Source organism: Muscardinus avellanarius (genome assembly GCF_963383645.1).
Source record: "Muscardinus avellanarius genome assembly, chromosome: 16".
NCBI classification, from domain to species: domain Eukaryota; kingdom Metazoa; phylum Chordata; class Mammalia; order Rodentia; family Gliridae; genus Muscardinus; species Muscardinus avellanarius.
In genome coordinates, this window is record NC_137802.1 from 805,021 (window position 1) to 822,070 (window position 17,050).

At 58.6% G+C, this 17,050-nt stretch overlaps 1 protein-coding gene across 1 annotated transcript; it reads left to right on the forward strand.

The window, feature by feature from the left end:
• Positions 1 to 2,006: 2,006 nt before the first annotated feature.
• On the forward strand, positions 2,007 to 3,098 carry ZNRF4 (zinc and ring finger 4; the record flags this gene model as incomplete). The annotated part of the gene is made up of 1 exon (XM_080713035.1): positions 2,007 to 3,098. One exon carries the CDS (start codon positions 2,007 to 2,009, stop codon positions 3,096 to 3,098), a length of 1,092 nt encoding a protein of 363 aa, XP_080569161.1.
• Positions 3,099 to 17,050: the final 13,952 nt, after the last annotated feature.

A 17,050-nucleotide genomic window follows, 5' to 3' on the forward strand; every position in this document is an offset into this window, starting at 1 on the left:
CCTGGTAGTTGGGAAGCTGAGACGGGAAGATCGCAGGTTCGGGGACAGCCTCAGCAGCTTAGTGAGACCGTTCTTCAAAATATAAAAAATAAAATAGGGCTGGGGGTGTATCTCAGCGGTAGAATGCCTCTGAGTTCAATACCCAGGACCAAAAAAGAAAAAAAGAAAAAGAAAAGCACCCAGACAGGAGCCCCTCGTGTCAGTCCTCAGACTTTTTTAAGTATTTTTTTTGATGCCTTAACAATTTCTGGATTAAAAAAAAAAGTTTTGTTTTGAAATAATTTTAAACTTATAGAAAAATTGCAAGAATAGCACAGTTTCTCCCCGCTCCCCTGAGAGCTGACATCTTATGTGCCCATTCACGCAGCACCGCACGGCGGGGCGCTCCGCCTCCGACCTATACCCCCAGCCCATGTTACTTTTTATTTTGAAACGGGGTCTCGCTAAGTTTCCGAGGGTCTCGCTAAGTGGCTCAGGCTGGCCTCGAACCGGCGCTCCTCCCGTCTCAGCCTCCCCGTGCAGGCGCCTGCACCGGGCCTGGCTCGGGTTTTACTGCTTGGAGAACGGTGCGGCTTCGCTGCAGTGGACTTGCTCGGATCGTCTGCGTCTGAGGCCGCGGGCGGTATTCAGATGCCGGCTCTCTGCTGGAGCGCCAGAGCGCGGCCTCATGGGTTTGCTTGGAAGATTAGCGCTGCCTCCTGCTGAGCATTCCAAATCCTCTCTGCCAGCCCTTCTGAAGGATTCAGTCCACTGTGCCCACCCTAGGTACACCGCGGCCAGCCCCAGCTGCTTGGCGAGGCCTCTGCGACTCAGTGAGACCCGGTTTCAAAATAAAGAATAAAAAATAGGGCTGGGGTGGCGCTCGGAGGTCGATGGCCCTGGTTCAGTCCTAGTACCGCGCGCACACAAACAGCGGCCTCGAATCCCAGCGTCCGGCGGCTGCAGTGGGGACACCCGTGTAGGCGACGGGGCCTCAGGAGGCCCGGGCCAGGAGCCCAGCCGGGGCCCTGGACATCAGCTCGTCCCCGTCTTCGGGCAAGCACTGCGGGAGAGGCCGCCACGGCCGTGGTAGGGGAGGGAGGCAGCGGGCTGGCCGCGTGGTGAGCACGGTCCTTTTTAGTTTATTTTAAAACAGGGCCTCGCTGGGCGTGGTGGCGCACGCTTGTCATCCCCGCGCTTGGGAGGCGGAGACAGGAGGATCACGCAGGTTCGAAGCCAGCCACGCTGGCTTAAGAGACCCTGTTTCCAAATAAAAATATAAAAATAGGTCTGGGAGTGTAACCCAGAGGTAGAGGGGTTTCCAGGAACCCCAGTACCACCAAAAATTAAAAATAAATTAAAAACAGGGCCTCAAGCTGGGCATGGTGGCGCACGCTTGTCATCCCAGCGCTTGGGAGGCTGACAGGAGGATCGCGCAGGTTGGAAGCCAGCCTCAGCTACCGAGTGAGGCTCTCAGCAACTTGGTGAGACCCTGTTTCCAAATAAAATAGAAAATAGGTCTGGGAGTGTAGCCCAGAGGTAGAAAAGCCTCTGGGTTCCACCCCCAGTGCCACCAAAACAAAATAAATAAATAAAATAGGGCCTCACTAAGTGGCTGAGGCTGGCCTCAAGCCTACGAACCTCCTGTCTCAGCCTCCCTGGTACTGGGATCACGGGTGTGCGCCACCGCGCCTGGCGCAAAAGGTCTCTAGTGGGGCCTCCGGGGCCCTGGACGGCAGCGCAGAGCGTCCTCCCCGCCCCGGCCAGGCTCTGAAACTGGGAGGCAGGAGGACGATGTCACAGTGGCCGAGGCCTCTAGAACCCTGGCCACTCTGGGCCCATGTGCCACAGAGCAGCCGGCGGGGCGGAGGGCCGGGCGCACCCCAAGCCCAGGCTGCTGTGTCGGCCGCGCCGAGCTTGAGCCCATCCCCGTTGAGCCTCGGAGCCCGTGGGGCCCAAGATGCCCCAGGCCACGCTGGCTGCTGCTCCCAGCGGGCCCTAGCTGTGCACGCAGCTGGTGTCCGGCCATGGCCCCCGCGCCCGCGGCCCTCGCGGCCTCCCTGCTGCTCCTGCTGCTGCCCGTGCCATCGGGGGCCGTGGTGCGCGCCGTCCTGGACAGCAACTCCAGCTCCATGGACTTCCCGGCCGAGCCGGCCCTGTTCGGGGTCCCCCTGGCCCCCGAGGGCGTGCGGGGCTTCCTGGCCGAGGCCAGGCCGGCCAACGCGTGCTGCCCCATCGAGGGCCCGCGGCCCGGCCAGGGCTCCCGGGGCGCCATCGTGCTCATCCGGCGCTACGACTGCACCTTTGAGCTGAAGGTGCTCCACGCCCAGCAGGCCGGCTTCCGGGCCGCCATCGTGTACAACGTCCGCTCCGACGACCTGGTGCGCATGGCCCCCGTGTACGAGGACGTGCGGCGGCAGATCTCCATCCCCGCCGTGTTCGTGGGCGAGGCGGCCTCGCAGGACCTGCGGGTGGTCGTGCGCTGGGACAGGTCGGCCCACGTGCTGCTGCTGCCCGGGGCCCGGCCCTGCCCGGTGCCCGAGTGCCGCCCCGCGCCGGCCGCCGTCTGGGCGCTGGCCCTGGTGGGCTCGGCAGGCCTGCTCCTGGGGCGCCTGTGGCTGTGGTGGCGGGGCGGCGAGGCGCGGGCCCCGGCCGTCAAGTCCCCGCCGCGCGCCAAGGCCCAGGTGCGCACCTTCACGCGCTCCCAGGACCTGTGCACCATCTGCCTGGGGGATTACGAGGAGGGCGAGCGGGTCAAGATCCTGCCCTGCGCTCACGCCTACCACTGCGGCTGCATCGACCCCTGGCTGGCCCGCACCAAGCCCCGCGCCTGCCCGCTCTGCAAGCTCTCGGTGGCCTCGACGGAGGATGGCTCTGACTCCACGGGAGGCAGCCTGGGCGACGAGGACCCCCGGCCGCCCCTCTGGGCCGTCCAGGCCCGACTGCGCGCCCGCCGGCTGGAGCTGCTGGCCACGGCTGGCCGCCGCCCCAGCACCACGTCCCTGGGGCAGGCGGAGGCCGAGGTGTCGGCGGACAGCTCCCGTGGTGGTCCTGAGTTTCCAGAGCCGGCGGGCGGGCGGGCAGAGGGGCTGGCGGCGCAAGGGAGGTTTCTAGAATAAAGCGGGTTTCAACGTGGATGGCCCCTTGCTGTCCGGTCGCCCTGGCGTCGGGCTGGATGGGACCAGAGACACGGGGCCGAGCCCCGGTGGTGCCTGGGGTCCAGGGCTGAGTGGGGACGAACGTGGCACCTTGGGGCCTCCACCTGGCTCCGGCGGCCCTCGACGGCTTTCGCCTTACACGTTGAAGCTTTGTGTCTTAAAATAAAGTTTACATTGACATCTCTTTTTATCTTTGGTACTAGGGACGGAGCCCAGGGGTGTGCTTCCTCCAGGCTACACCCCAGCCTGATTGTGTGTGTGTGTGCGCGTGCGTGTGTGTGTGTGTGTGTGTGTGTGTGTGTGTGTGTCTGGGGATGGAACCCAGGGGCATTCAACCTACAAGCTACACCTCCTGCCCTATTTTATTTTATTTTTTTAGTCTTTATTTTTTTATTTTTTATTTTTTTGTGGTACTGAGGGTGGAACCCAGAGGCTTTCTACCTCCAAGCTATACTCCCAGACCTATTTTTATACTTTATTTGGAAACAGGGTCTCACTAAGTTGCTGAGAGCCTCACTCAGTAGTTGAGGCTGGCTTCGAACCTGTGCGATCCTCCTGTCTCAGCCTCCCAAGCGCGGGGATTACAAGAGTGCGCCACCACGCCCGGCTTAGTCTTTATTTTTTGAAACAGAGTCTCACTGAGTTGCAGGGGGCCTCACTAAGTAGCTGAGGCTGTCCAGGAACCACGATCCTCCTGTCTCAGCCTCCCCAATGCTGGCATGACAAGCGTGCAGCCCCTTGCCTGCTGCCTCATGGGTCTTAATCAGTGCACACAGAGCCCTTGGCCCCTCAGGACCGCTCCCCTGACAAGCGCCTCCGACGCGGCAGCCTCCCAGCCTCCTGGCGTCCCGGCAGCCAGGCCCTGCGATCCAGCAGCCCCCGAGCTCGCCGGCTGCCAAGGACTTCGGAGCCGCGGCGCCCGCCAGCCACCCCCGCCTTGGCTGCTGCTGCGTCCCCAGCTCCTGCGGGGGCCCTTCCTCCATCTGCGCCTGCAGAGGGGCGCGTGGCGAACCGGGAGGCCGAGGCCCAGGGCGGAGGCCAGCCTCCGCACATAGCCCCGCTCTCGGGTCAGGTCCTGGGGAGGGAACAGGCTTTCAGGGCGAGGGGCGGCTCTGCAGGCGCTCAGACTTGGGAGTCAACCCCGCCCTGCTCTGGGGAATAGAGATTCCGGAATGTCAGGCCTCAGGACCCAGGGAGAGCGGCCCAGACACATGGCCGCGGGGCAGAGACAGCCCCAGGGAGGAGCGGGAGGGGGCTTGAGTGTGAGCTAGAGAAGGACCAGCTGGCCGGGCGCGCCTCCTCCCGGCACTGGGGAGGCTGAGGCAGGAGGCTCGCGGTTTGCAGCCAGCCTCAGCTACTTAGTGAGGCCCTCTGCAACTCAGACTCTGTTTCCAAATACAAATAAAGGATTAAAAATAGGGCTGGGGGTGTAGTTCGGAGGTAGAATGCCCCGGGTTCCATCCCCAGTACTGCAAAAAAAAAAAAAAGAAAAAGAAAAAAGATGGAGCCGGAGGAGGGGTGCTGAGAGCAGCAAAGCCGGCCTGTTCCCGCGTCAGGGAGCTCCAGGAACCCTGGGCCCGTGAGGTCAGTGGGCCAGGCGGGGTGGGCCGGGCCGGCTGAGGACTTGACCAGCCGGGGTCCCCCATAGGCGCGACTTGCCCTTCCCGTGGGGCGCGCATGTGAACTGAACCCAGGGGCATCTGCCTCCAAGCTACACCCTAGGCCTAGTTTACCTTTTTTGTTGAAACAGGGGCTCCCTGAGAAGCTGAGGCTGGCCTCGAACCTGTGACTCCCGTCTCAGGCTCCCAAGTCCCGGGATGACCGGGGTGCGCCCTGGTGCCGGGCTGTCTTTTGAGTTTTGGTAAACACACAGTTACATCCTCCTCCCCACTGCCACCAAGACCCAGGGCCCTGGCGTCTTCTCGGGTCATCCTGGGGTCCCTCCGGGGCCGCCTCCAGACCACGGGCTGGCTCGGCAGGCTTGTCTCTTCCGGAATGGCACCCACAACCGTCTCTTAGTATCTGTGGGATTCACATCTGTGGATTCTTCCAACTAAGATACACATTTTCCTGCTCTTCCCTTAACAGTGAGGCAAGGGTCTACACTGTATCCAGTCGGGTGGGTAAATAACCACTTTATACCTGCGTCTACACTGTATCCAGTCAGGTGGGTAAATAACCACCTTATACCTGCGGCTACACTGTATCCAGTCGGGTGGCTAAATAATACCTTGTAACCACTTTGTACCGAGTCTACACTGTATCAGGTCAGATCAGCTGAACGACACCAACTTCATACCTGTCTACACTGTATGGCAGGGCTCCGGGAGAGTTGAGTCTGCAGGAGGGTCTGTACCTAGAGCCCGAGCAGCGGCGGCGGGTCTGGGTCTCTTTGGGCGGCGCGGTCTTGGAGCGGCCCGCACGGCTGCAGCCCCCGCGTCTGGCCTCTTCCCCACACCAGGCAGCTGGGGATGGCGCACCGTCGCGGGCAGCAGATCCGCGCTGCCATGAATGGGCGTACCGCAGCCTCTTCACCCAGCCGCGTCAGGAGATTCCGAACGGAGCCGTTATAAACACCACGGGCCTCCGCCTCTCAACGTGGGGGCCGGAGCTCCGGCCACTGCTCACACGCATGCCGATGGCCTTGTCCAGGCCTGCGCCGGGCACCCGTCCCTGCCCCCGGGGACCCGGGCCAGTGTGGAACAGCGTCAGGGGGGCTGGGGCTGGGGTGGGGCCGCTCTGCTCCCTTGAGCGCCACAGGGGACAGGACGGGGCCGGGGCCAGGCGGGGGCCTCTGCCTACAGGAACGGTCCCTTCTCCATGACGAGAGGGACACTTGGGTTGTCACTGGGCTGGCCTTTCCTTCTCCTTGGCAGCCCGAAACATGGCTGACTTCTGCAGTTCTGAAAGGTGGGTAGAGTAGCTGGGTGCAGTGGCGCACGCTTGTCATCCCAGTACTCAGGAGGCTGAGACGGGAGGATCACAGGTTCGCAGCCAGCCTCAGCTACTTAATGAGGCCCTGTTTCCAAATAAAATATAAATAGGACTGGGGGTGTAGGAGGTAAGAGGTCTTTGGGTTCCATCCCCAGTACTGCAAAAACTAATATAAAATAAAAGGCAGAAGCAGGTCCTGTTATAGTCAACCCCACTTTTGGTGTGTGGCTCCTCTGAGCTACCCCCAGCCCTTTACCCGTGTGTGCGTGTGTGTGTGCGTGCGTGTGTGTGCGTGTGTGTGTGTGTGTGTGTGTGTGTGGTGCTGGGACTGAACCCAGGGGCATTCGACTTCCAAGCTATAACCCCAGCCCTACTTTATTTTTATTTTGAAGCAGGGTCTCGCTAGGCTGATGAGAGCCTCACTACTTGCCGAGGCTGGCCTTGAACCTGTGATCCTTGAACTTGTCATCCCAAGTCCTGGGATGACAACCTGCACCACTGTAGCTGGATCCATCTTTATTATTTTTTTTTATTTTTATTTATTTGGTGGTACTGGGGTTCCTGGAAGCCCTTCTACCTCTGGGCTCCACTCCCAGACCTATTTTATACTTTTTACTTTTGGAAACAGGGTCTCTTAGGCCAGCGCGGCTGGCTTCAAACCTGCGCGATCCTCCTGTCTCCGCCTCCCAAGCGCGGGGATGACAAGTGCGCGCCACCACGCCCCGGCTGGATCCATCTTTAAAAAAAAAAAAAAAAGAAGAAGAAACTAAAGCCCAGAGAGGTTAGGTAACTGGCCCGAGGGCAAACAGCACAGGCTGGGATCTGCATCCCTGGGGGGAGCAGCCGGGCAGGCTGAAGGAGGAGAGGAGGGACGCGGGCGCCCTCCCCTTGGCAGAGCTCTTTCCAACCCCGCGGCAGGATGAGCTGTCCTTCACCCGTCTTTCCCCACTCTCTGCTCCTGCTGATATGACCGCGAGGCGGATTCGCGGAGGCAGTGACTCAGCCCGCGGCGGAGGCAGGAGGCAGGCAGGAGGCAGGCAGGAGGCAGGCCGCAGAGTCGGGAAGGGGCTGGCGGGGCTCCAGGCCGGCTGCTCCTCGGCCGCTCCTCCCCGCGCCCGCCGCCCGCGGCTGGGGCCTCTGCGCGCCCACCCCTCGCAGCCTCCCAGCCAGGAACAGATGGCCGCCTTCCTCTGCCAGTTAATTAACGCCGCCTGTAATTAAACTTCCCACAAATTAGCTGTCAGCTACGCTAAAGGGAACCGTCCCTCTCACACGCCACCTTGACTCGCTGGATCGGGAGGCTTGTCACAAAATAATTAAAGGCGGAGGGAGAGACCGCGAGGCCGGGCCTTCCACCCGCCGGATTCTCCGTCCCTGGCCGCGCTCGTGGGCTCGGGTGCCTGGCTCCGTTCGGGAAGTGTTGTTCGTCACTGTGGGAAGAACCGGGTTGAGGACCGACTATGTGCCGGTGCTGTGCTGGGGACGCCACTGTGGCCGGCATAGACAAGCACATCGCGAGCCGGGCGTGGTGGCGCACGCCTGTCCTCCCAATACTTGGGTGAGGCAGGGGGATCGCGGGTTCGAGGATGGCCTTGACAATTTGGTGAGGCCGTCGGCAACTTAGCCAGACGCTGTTCCAAAGGAAAAAATGGAGCCGGGCATGGTGGGCACGCTCGTCATCCCAGCATTCGGGAGGCTGAGACAGGAGGATCGCGGTTCACGGACAGCCTCAGCTACGTAGCGAGGCCCTCTGCAACTCAGTGAGACCCTAATTCAAAATAAAGAATTAAAAATAGGGCAGGGGGTGGAGCTTGGAGGTCAAATGGCCCTGGGTTCATCCCCAGTGCCGCAAAAGAAAAAAAAAGAAAAGAAAAGAAACCCAAATTCAAGCCAAAGCACCGAAACAGGAGCGAGAATCCTCCCTCTCTCTGCCTGTAAATCACGGGCGCAGGCCCCGAGGGAGCTCTCGGGTGCTAGAGACGCTGCAAGTCTTCACGAGCACAGTGGTTACACAGACGTATAGATCTGTCAAAACTGCTCCGAGTGTAGCCTCAAATTACGCCTCAATAAAGCTGATCCAGAGGGAGAGGAAACACGAATGCCAAAAAGACGCTCGCGGCTCTCCTGCCGCCGCGGGGACGTGAAATGGCACAGCCGCTGCTCTGCAAACCGTTTGGCGCTTGTGTGAAAAGTGAAAGCGGGCGCAGCGCACGCCCGTCGGCCCAGCGCTCGGGAGGCCCGGACCGGAGGACCGCGGTGCGGCCAGCCTCAGCTTAGCGAGGCCTCTGCAACCCAGTGGGACCCTGTTTCCAAATCAAGAATAAAAAATAGGGCTGGGGGTGCAGCTCAGAGGTCGATGGCCCTGGGTTCCCTCCCAGACCCTCAAAAAAAAAAGTGCAACCCGCCCAGCAGCAAGACGGGCAGAAGCGGGCGTCTGGCCAGGAGGGCGGCGTTCCCGCCAACCACCCAAACACGGGGAACAGCGAGGTAAACACACGGCGGTCCAGCTGCTCCTTGGAATACGACTCAGGCAGTAAAAAGGAGCGGGGGCCCCGGTGCGGTGGCGCACGCCTGTCGTCCCAGGTCTTGGGAGGCCGAGACGGGAGCATCGCAGGTTCGCGGCCAGCCTCAGCTACTTAGCAAGCCTCGTTTCAAAAGAAAAACTTTAAAAGGGCCGGAGTGTAGCTTGAAAGTAAAATGCCCTGGGTTCAGTCTCCAGTATCTCTCCCCACCCCAAATAAAGATTCATGACCAAAATAAATAAATAAATAAATAAATTCCAGGATGAACACATTAAAAAAAAAGAAAAGATTCTATGTTCCCCTAGAGACACCCACCCACCCCACCCAGGTCAGGGTCTTTTTTTATTTATTTTTTTCTCTCTCTCCTTCCTTCCTAGTTATTGAGGCTGGCCTCAGACGTTAATCCTCCTGCCCCAGCCCCCCTAGTCATTGGGACAATAGGCGTGAGCTATTCTGCCCAGCCAGTCCTGGTGTGCGTGTGCGTGTGTGTGTGTGTGTGTGTGTGTGTGTTACTGGGGGTTGAACCCAGAGGCATTCTACCTCTGAGGCACACACCCAGCCTTTTTACTTTTTTATTTTTTATTTTTTTTGCAGTACTGGGATGGACCCCAGGGGCATTCTGCCCCCAAGCTGCACCCCAGCCTTATGTTTTTCCTTCTTTATTTTGAATCAGGGCCTCACTGAGTCGCAGAGGCCTCACTCAGTAGCTGAGGCTGGCCGTGAACGACGATCCTCCTGTCTCAGCCTCCCGGATGTTGGGATGCCAGGTGTGCGCCTGGCACCCACCGCGCCTGGCTTTGAAAAAGGTTCTTGACAAGTAGCTGGGGCTGGCCTCCACCGCATCCTCCCGTCTCAGCCTCCCCAGCGCCGAGATGATGGCAGCCGTGCGTCACCACGCCCCTGGGTTGGTTCTTATTGGGGTGCAGGGATCACGAGGACCGTGAGCTGTTCCTTCGTCTTGGCACCCACCACCCACGACAGAGTCGGGCTTCGGGGGCTTGGCCATTGCACCTCGAAAAGAAAGTTCAGAAATGCAAACAAAACCACGGGACCCGGTCTCCAAGAACGCCTGCGATTGAAGAAAGGAAAAAGAAAAAAGAAAAAAAAAAAAGAAAAATTGGGTCTGTGACGGGGGTGGGGATAACAAGGGAAGGTTTCGGAGACACAGGTCGCCCGCGGAGGAGGGGACTGAATCCAGCCTCGCTGGCCGAAAACAGCGGGGAAGGAGGAGACACAGCCCGGACCCCCGGAGCCCCCAGTAAATAAATACGCCACGAAAAGAGCCAGGGGGCGCCGGCCTCCCCCGCGCGGCCCGCCCGCCCTCATCCTGTGACGGAATCCCCAGCGGGCGGCGGGCTGTCTCCGCGCGGGGAGGATGCTCGCAACTGCGCACGCGCACTGACTCCGCCTCCCGCGGGCCAATGGGAGCGCGGCGGGGCGCATTACCTCATCAGGCAGCGCGGCCATTGGCTGGCACGCTCCCGAGGGCGGAGCTGGGCGCTGGTCCTGAGGATGCCAAGGGCAGGTTGCGGGGGCCCGCAGGAGGGTCTTGGGGAAAAGAGGAGGGGGACCGTGGCGTACCTGCGGGACTGAGCGTGCGTTTGCTTTTCTTTTTGGTGTTGGGGATTGAATTCAGGGGCGTTTAACCTCTGCCCTTTTGATTTATTTTTGGTATTGAGGATTGAACCTAGGGGCATTCTACCTCTGAGCTACATCACCACCACTCCTCCTCCTCCTCCCCCTCCTCCTCCCCCTCTCTTTCTTCTTACTGATTATTTTGAAACAGGTCTCGCTAAGTAGCTGAGGCAGGCCTTGCACCTGCGATCCTCCTGTCTCAGCCTCCCAAGTTCTGGGATTAAGTGGGTGGATGTTCAGAAGCCTGCCCCCTCCCCGTGCTGCCCCACGAGGTCCCCCAGTGGCTCCGAGGATGATATTGGGGGGATGGTTGGGATCAGAAGGAAAATGGGAGCCGGGAGCGGCGGGCACAGGGTCCTGTGCGCTGCAGGACAAGTGGGAGCCATGCAGGGCTGTGGATGCCCAGGTGCTCCCCGTGCTCCTAGGCGCCCCTAGCTGTGGGGAGGACAGGCGTGTGTGTGTGTGTGTGTGTGTGTGTGTGTGTGTGTGTGTGTGCATATCTTCCCCTCTACCCGCCCAGCTAGTCGGCCTGCGATGCTGGTGCAGACCCGCCCGTCCTGAGTCACCCCCAGTGCCAGTCGTGACACACCGGCCTCTCTGCACCCCACCTTCCCGGCCTGGAGCCCCGACCTGCAGTCACAGCAAACCCCACCGCCCCCGGCTGGGCGGTCAATGCAGTTCACTTACCTGCCGGGCCAATACGCCCCTCCTAAATAAAACTCCCTGGACTTGACCCCCAAATCCGCCTCCTTAGGCAGGGGGTTGGTTATTGTTTTTATTTTATTTTTAGCTTGGTTCTGGGGTGGAACCCCGGGCCATTCTACCTCCAAGCTACATGCACAGCCCATTTATTTATTTATTTATTTATTTATTTATTTATTTATTTATTTATTTATTTTTGGTGGTACCGGGGATGGAACCCTTCTACCTCTGGGCTACACTCCCAGACCTATTTTATATTTTTATTTGGAAACAGGGTCTCTTACACCAGCGCGGCTGGCTTCGAACCTGCGCGATCCTCCTGTCTCCGCCTCCCAAATGCTGGGATGACAGGCGGGTGCCACCACGTCTGGCACCCCAGCCCTATTTTTTATTCTTTATTTTGAAACAGGGTCTCATTAAATTGTGGAGGGCCTCACTAAGTAGCTGAGGCTGTCCGTGAACTGCGATCCTCCGGTCTCAGCCTCCCCGATGCTGGGATGACGAGCACGCCCACCACGCCTGCTTTTAATTGTGACCCTCATCTTTCTTGAACCTTCTGAGCCTGGACCCTCTTGGACAATCAGGCTCTTGTTTGCTGGAGTCTTTGGAGGTAAACTTCACCTTGTCCCCAAATCACAAACGAATGAACCGAAGCCCAGGGGCGCGGGGCGCTTGCCGCGGCCACAGCTCCCCCAGGGCTGGCGGCCCGGCCCGTCCACGCCAGGGGCGGCCTCCCCGGGAGCGGCGCGGCCTCCTGCAGCCGGAACCAGGTCTGCAGACGCGCAGCGTCTGCCGCCTGTCAACAGCTCTTCTGGCCTCTGATAAATCGAGAGAATTAAAACCCATTTAGAGGGAAATCTCTAAATGGGTCTGTGTTGTGTTTTGTGCGCGCGTGTGTAGCGTGTGTGTTTTTTCTCCCTCCCTGCTGTCTCCGGCTGGGTAATGTATTCCTGAAGCAGAAGCCAGTTGGGCTTAATTGAATTTAAAAGCAGGTGTTTCCGACGCACCTCTTAGGAGCAGCCAGCCCGGCCTGTGGAGGAAGTGCCCTGAGAGCGAGGCATCCCCCCCAACCCGGGCTCCGCCGCAGGGCGCCGGAGAGGTGGGACCGGGGCTCTGGGGCGGGGGCACCCGGGAAACGGGCAGATGACCCTGTGCCCGCTCCTTCCAGCCCCTCTTCCCTCCCTTTCTTTTTCTGGAGGGAAGGCACTGGGGACTGAACCCTAGGCATTGTACCCTGGAGCGACACCCCAACCCTAGTTTTCATGCTTTATTTGGAAACAGGGCCCCAGTGAGTTGCCGAGGGCCTCGCTAAGTAGCTGAGGCTGTCCGCGAACCACGATCCTCCTGTCTCAGTCTCCCGAGTGCTGGGATGAGGAGCGTGCCCACCTTGCCTGGCCCAGCCCCGACGTTTCCGCCTACTGGCCCAAGGCCACGGCCCTCCCTCCCAGGCCGCGGAGGAGAACCGGACGCCGCCAGTGTGCTGACTCTTCAGTCCTGCCTCTCTGACATGGCCGGAGCCACGCAGCCGGGGGAAGCTGCTTTCTCTCCACTGTGGACGCTGGGGAGGAAAGAAGCGATTAATCCACAACTGGCCGCGCTGACAGCGGGCGGGCAGGGCGATGAGGTTCCTTCTTTCTTCCTTTCTGTCTTTCTTTCTTTCCTTCTTTCTTTCTTTATTTTTTTGCGGGTCTGGGAATGGAACCCAGGGGCATTCTACCTCCGAGCCACACCCCCCGCCCATTTTTAATTCTTTATTTTGAAACAGGGTCTCACTGAGTTGCCGAGGGCCTCGCTAAGTAGCTGAGGCTGGCCACGAACCGTGATCCTCCAGTCTCGGCCTCCCGAGGGCTGGAATGACTGGCGTGCCCACCGCGCCCGGCTCGATGAGGTTCTTTTCCCCAACGTGTCGCGTGCGCCTCGCTGAGCTGGCCCTGAGCTCTAGCGCTGGGTCATTCTCGGTGTCTCAGGGTCGATGGGCCGAGCCCCAGAAAGGGGGGCTTGGGGATGCGGGACAGGGCAGGATGAGCCGGTGGTCCCCAACAGGTGACTCCCGGGGCCACGGGGGCGCGGTGCCCCTGGGCGCCCTGGGGGACCTCAAAGGGCATCGTGTTTTTTGTATTTTGTTTTTGGTGCTGAGGGTTGAACTAGGGCCATTCTACCCCCAAGCTCTACCCCCGGCCCCATTCGTGTGTGTGTGTGTGTGTGTGTGTGGTACTGGGAATGGAACTCAGAGGCATTCTATCTCCAACGACACCTCAACCCTATTTTTAAGTCTTTATTTTGAAACCGGGTCTCACTGAGTTGCAGAGGCCTCGCTAAGTAGCTGAGGCTGGCCGCGGACCGCGATCCTCCTGTCTCAGCCTCCCGAATGCTGGGATGACGAGCCTGCCCACCACGCCTGGCTCTTTTTTCTTATTTTGAAACAGGGTCTCACTAAGTTGCTGAGGGTCTTAATAGTTGCTGAGGCCGGCCTCCAGCTTGCAGTCCTCTGGTCTTAGTCTCCGAAGTCCTGGGATGACAGGCATGTACCACCACTCCCGGCTTATTTTTACTCTGAAACAGGTTTTGCTAGCTGGCCTCGACCTATCAAGATCTTTTTTTTTTTTTTTAAAGATTTAAAGAAGTTTATTAGAAAGATAGAAATACAGAAAATAGAAATACAGCTCCATACCAGACTGGCATGGAGGGGTGACTCGAAATGAATACACCTGACCTATCAAGATCTTGAAAACTGCAGAAACAAGTTCCTGAAATTGGCCCATTCCTGAAAAGCGCCAGCTTACATGACGGGTCACTCAAAGGAATCAATGAATGAAATAACAGAAGTAGTGAAGTTCTCTTCCCCCCACCGCGAAGCAACAAAGGTCAGCAGCCCCACCTTCCAGCTGGGCACTGGGCAGCGACCTCAGCCGTCGGACTGTCTCGCTGTCACATGACCCAGCCGAGCCAGTCAGGGTTCCCGTAGGAATGGGCTTCGGTGATTGGCTGGAGCTGGGGCCAATGAAATCAGAGTTGGAAAGGTGGCCAGGGGAGAACTGGCAGGGGCCACGCTCCCGCTGTCGCCGACGAAGAGTCACGACAGCAGGACGCTGGCGCTCAGGCACAGCGAGGAGGTGCTCTCTTTCCCCACCCATAACTCAGGGCCAGGCGCCCCTTCATCTTCACAGTGTGGCCAATGGGAACGGGCCGGAAGTCAACGTCACTTCCGCCCAAGGGTGCTGGGAAGCGCCGTGCTGTGCTTGGCGGAGCCTGGCAAGCCCAGGCGAGAGCAGCTGCCTCCCCCAGGGTCCAGCAGCCGACCTCCGCACCGAAGGGCTGAAGGTCACCATGATGGCTCCATCTTCCAGAACGCCGTCCAGCGTGCTGGAGGTGCCGAATGTGTATTTATATAGGTGCTTGGATGCTTGAGTGGGTAGGTGGATGGGTGGATGGATGGATGGGTGAAGGATGGGTGGATGGATGGGTGGATGGGTGGATTGACGGGTGGATGGGTGGATGGATGGGTGGATAGATAGATGGATGAGTGGGTGGATGGGTGGATGGATGGATGGGTGAAGGATGGGTGGGTGGGTGGATGGATGGGTGGATTGACGGGTGGATGGGTGGATGGATGGGTGGATAGATAGATGGATGAGTGGGTGGATGGGTGGATGGATGGATGGGTGAAGGATGGTGGGTGGGTGGATGGATGGGTGGGTGGGTGGATGGATGGGTGGGTGGGTGGGTGGATGGATGGGTGGATGGGTGGATAGATAGATGGATGAGTGGGTGGATGGGTGGATGGATGGATGGATGGGTGGATGGGTGGATTGACAGGTGGATGGGTGGATGGATGGGTGGATAGATAGATGGATGAGTGGGTGGATGGGTGGATGGATGGATGGGTGAAGGATGGGTGGGTGGGTGGATGGATGGATGGGTGAAGGATGGGTGGGTGGGTGGATGGATGGATGGGTGGGTGGGTGGATGGATGGGTGGATGGGTGGATAGATAGATGGATGAGTGGGTGGATGGGTGGATGGATGGATGGATGGGTGGGTGGGTGGGTGGATGGATGGGTGGATGGGTGGATTGACAGGTGGATGGGTGGATGGATGGGTGGATAGATAGATGGATGAGTGGGTGGATGGGTGGATGGATGGATGGGTGAAGGATGGGTGGGCGGGTGGCTGGGTGGACAGGTGGATGCATGGCTGGCTGGGCGGGTGGACACTGGAGGGATGAATGGCATCACGAGTCCATCGGTGGATGGGCAGATTTATGTATTGCAGCGTGAAGGCCTCCCTTCTCCGTCTTTGAGCTGTTCTGATGTGTTTGTGGTGCCCTCCGCTAGGCGGGGGGGACAGTTTTCTTGTCTTTCTGGTACGACACCTGCGTGGTTTTCAGTAACGGTCACAACAGCCTTAAACACCATTGATTTTAATCGCGTGAGAGAATCTGTCTTTGTCCTTTTTCTTCCCACAAAACAAGTCTTAATTGGGTGCTAATCAGTCTTTAACACCTTCCCTCCTGTGGGAATCTCCCTCTTGGCCAGAGGGCCCCGGCTCGGATCCCCAGAGGCACCTGTCTCTGGTCAGAAATTCATAACATGATGTTTTGAGTTCACGGACTTATAGTTTCTAGTGACATCTGAGAGGTTCTGGCATTTGATTTAGTCATGATCAACAATTTCCTCTGAAATGGATTTAAGGTGTTTGAGTGGGTCCATTTGAAGGGAACGTTCAGGGAATACTACTTGAGCTCAGTGGGCAGGCAGTGCACGACGGGCTGCAATTTGGGGAGCGAGGCCCTGCCGCTGGCCTGCTCGCCGCTGCTGTGCGCCTGGGGCAACGCAAACCCCGTCTCTACCCCTACTTTTCTTATCTGAAATGCTTTGTGTAACCCTTGTGTCATCAAATAGCCTAGGACTATGTGACAGCGTGGCCTTGTGACCCTCGGAAGCCTTCCTTCCCTCTCTGGGTCCTATTTATTTGTTTGTTTGTTTGTTTGTTTGTTTTTGCAGTACTGGGATGGAACCCAGGGACATTCTACCTCGGAGCTACACCCCCAGACCGATTTTGTGTCCCTTATTTTGAAACAGGGTTTTGCCATGCGTGGGGGCGCACGCTCGTCATCCCAGCATTCGGGAGGCTGAGACAGGAGGATCGCGGCTCAAGGACAGCCTCAGCTACTTAGTGAGGCCCTTGGCAACTCAGTGAGACCCTGTTTCAAAATAAAGAATAAAAGATGAGGCTGGAGATGTTGCTCGTGGGTAGAATGCCCCTCGGTTCTACCCCCAGTACCACACACACGCAAAAAAAAAATCAGGTTGGGGTGTCACTCGGAGGTAGAATGCCCCTGGGTTCAATCCCCAGCACTCTGCAAAAAAAAAAAAAACCCAAACAAACAAACAGGGTCTCCTTGAGTTGCAAAGGGCCTCACTAAATAGCTGAGGCTGTCAGCGACCCGTGACCCTCCTGTCTCGGCCTCCCAAGTGCTGGGATGACAAGAATGCGCCGCTACACCCGGCTCTGGCTCTTATTTTTTCTCTCTCTGCTTCAGAAAACAAACTGGGAAGAGAAGAAGAAAGTTTCCATCCTGAATCGAGGGACAGGGAGTGTGGGTTCATTATGAATGGGAAACATCTCCTTGCTGTCTCGGGCCTTCGGAGATTTGGGGGTGTCTATTCACAGGAAAAGTTCTGGGACCTGTCACCCTGCCATTATGTCTTCTCCAGGGACAATTTGCAGGCCGGCCTGAATGCTAATGGCGGAGGCAGAGGTGTCTGTCACCTGGACACTTTTTCAGGACCTAGCAGTGTTCAGGGGAGGTTTTGGGGGCCGGCCGCCCCGCGCTCCCATCCCCCACCCTCCCGCCAGCCAGGACGGGCGTGTTTTCCCTAGATGACATTTGGAATCTTTTAATAGTTGTCACATTAGCATACATTTGCATACCTTATGCTAATCAGGCTATTTATTTTTGAAAAAGCACTTTGACTTGCGGGGCCTCGCTCACCAGGGACCTCTCTCCCGCTTAGTTCTATCTGGAGGCTGTCTCCTTCCCGGGGGGTGGGGTGACCCCCGCGAGGTCGCCGCGTCCAGCTGGGGGACGAGCCGCTCTTTTGGTGCCCATTCCGCAGAC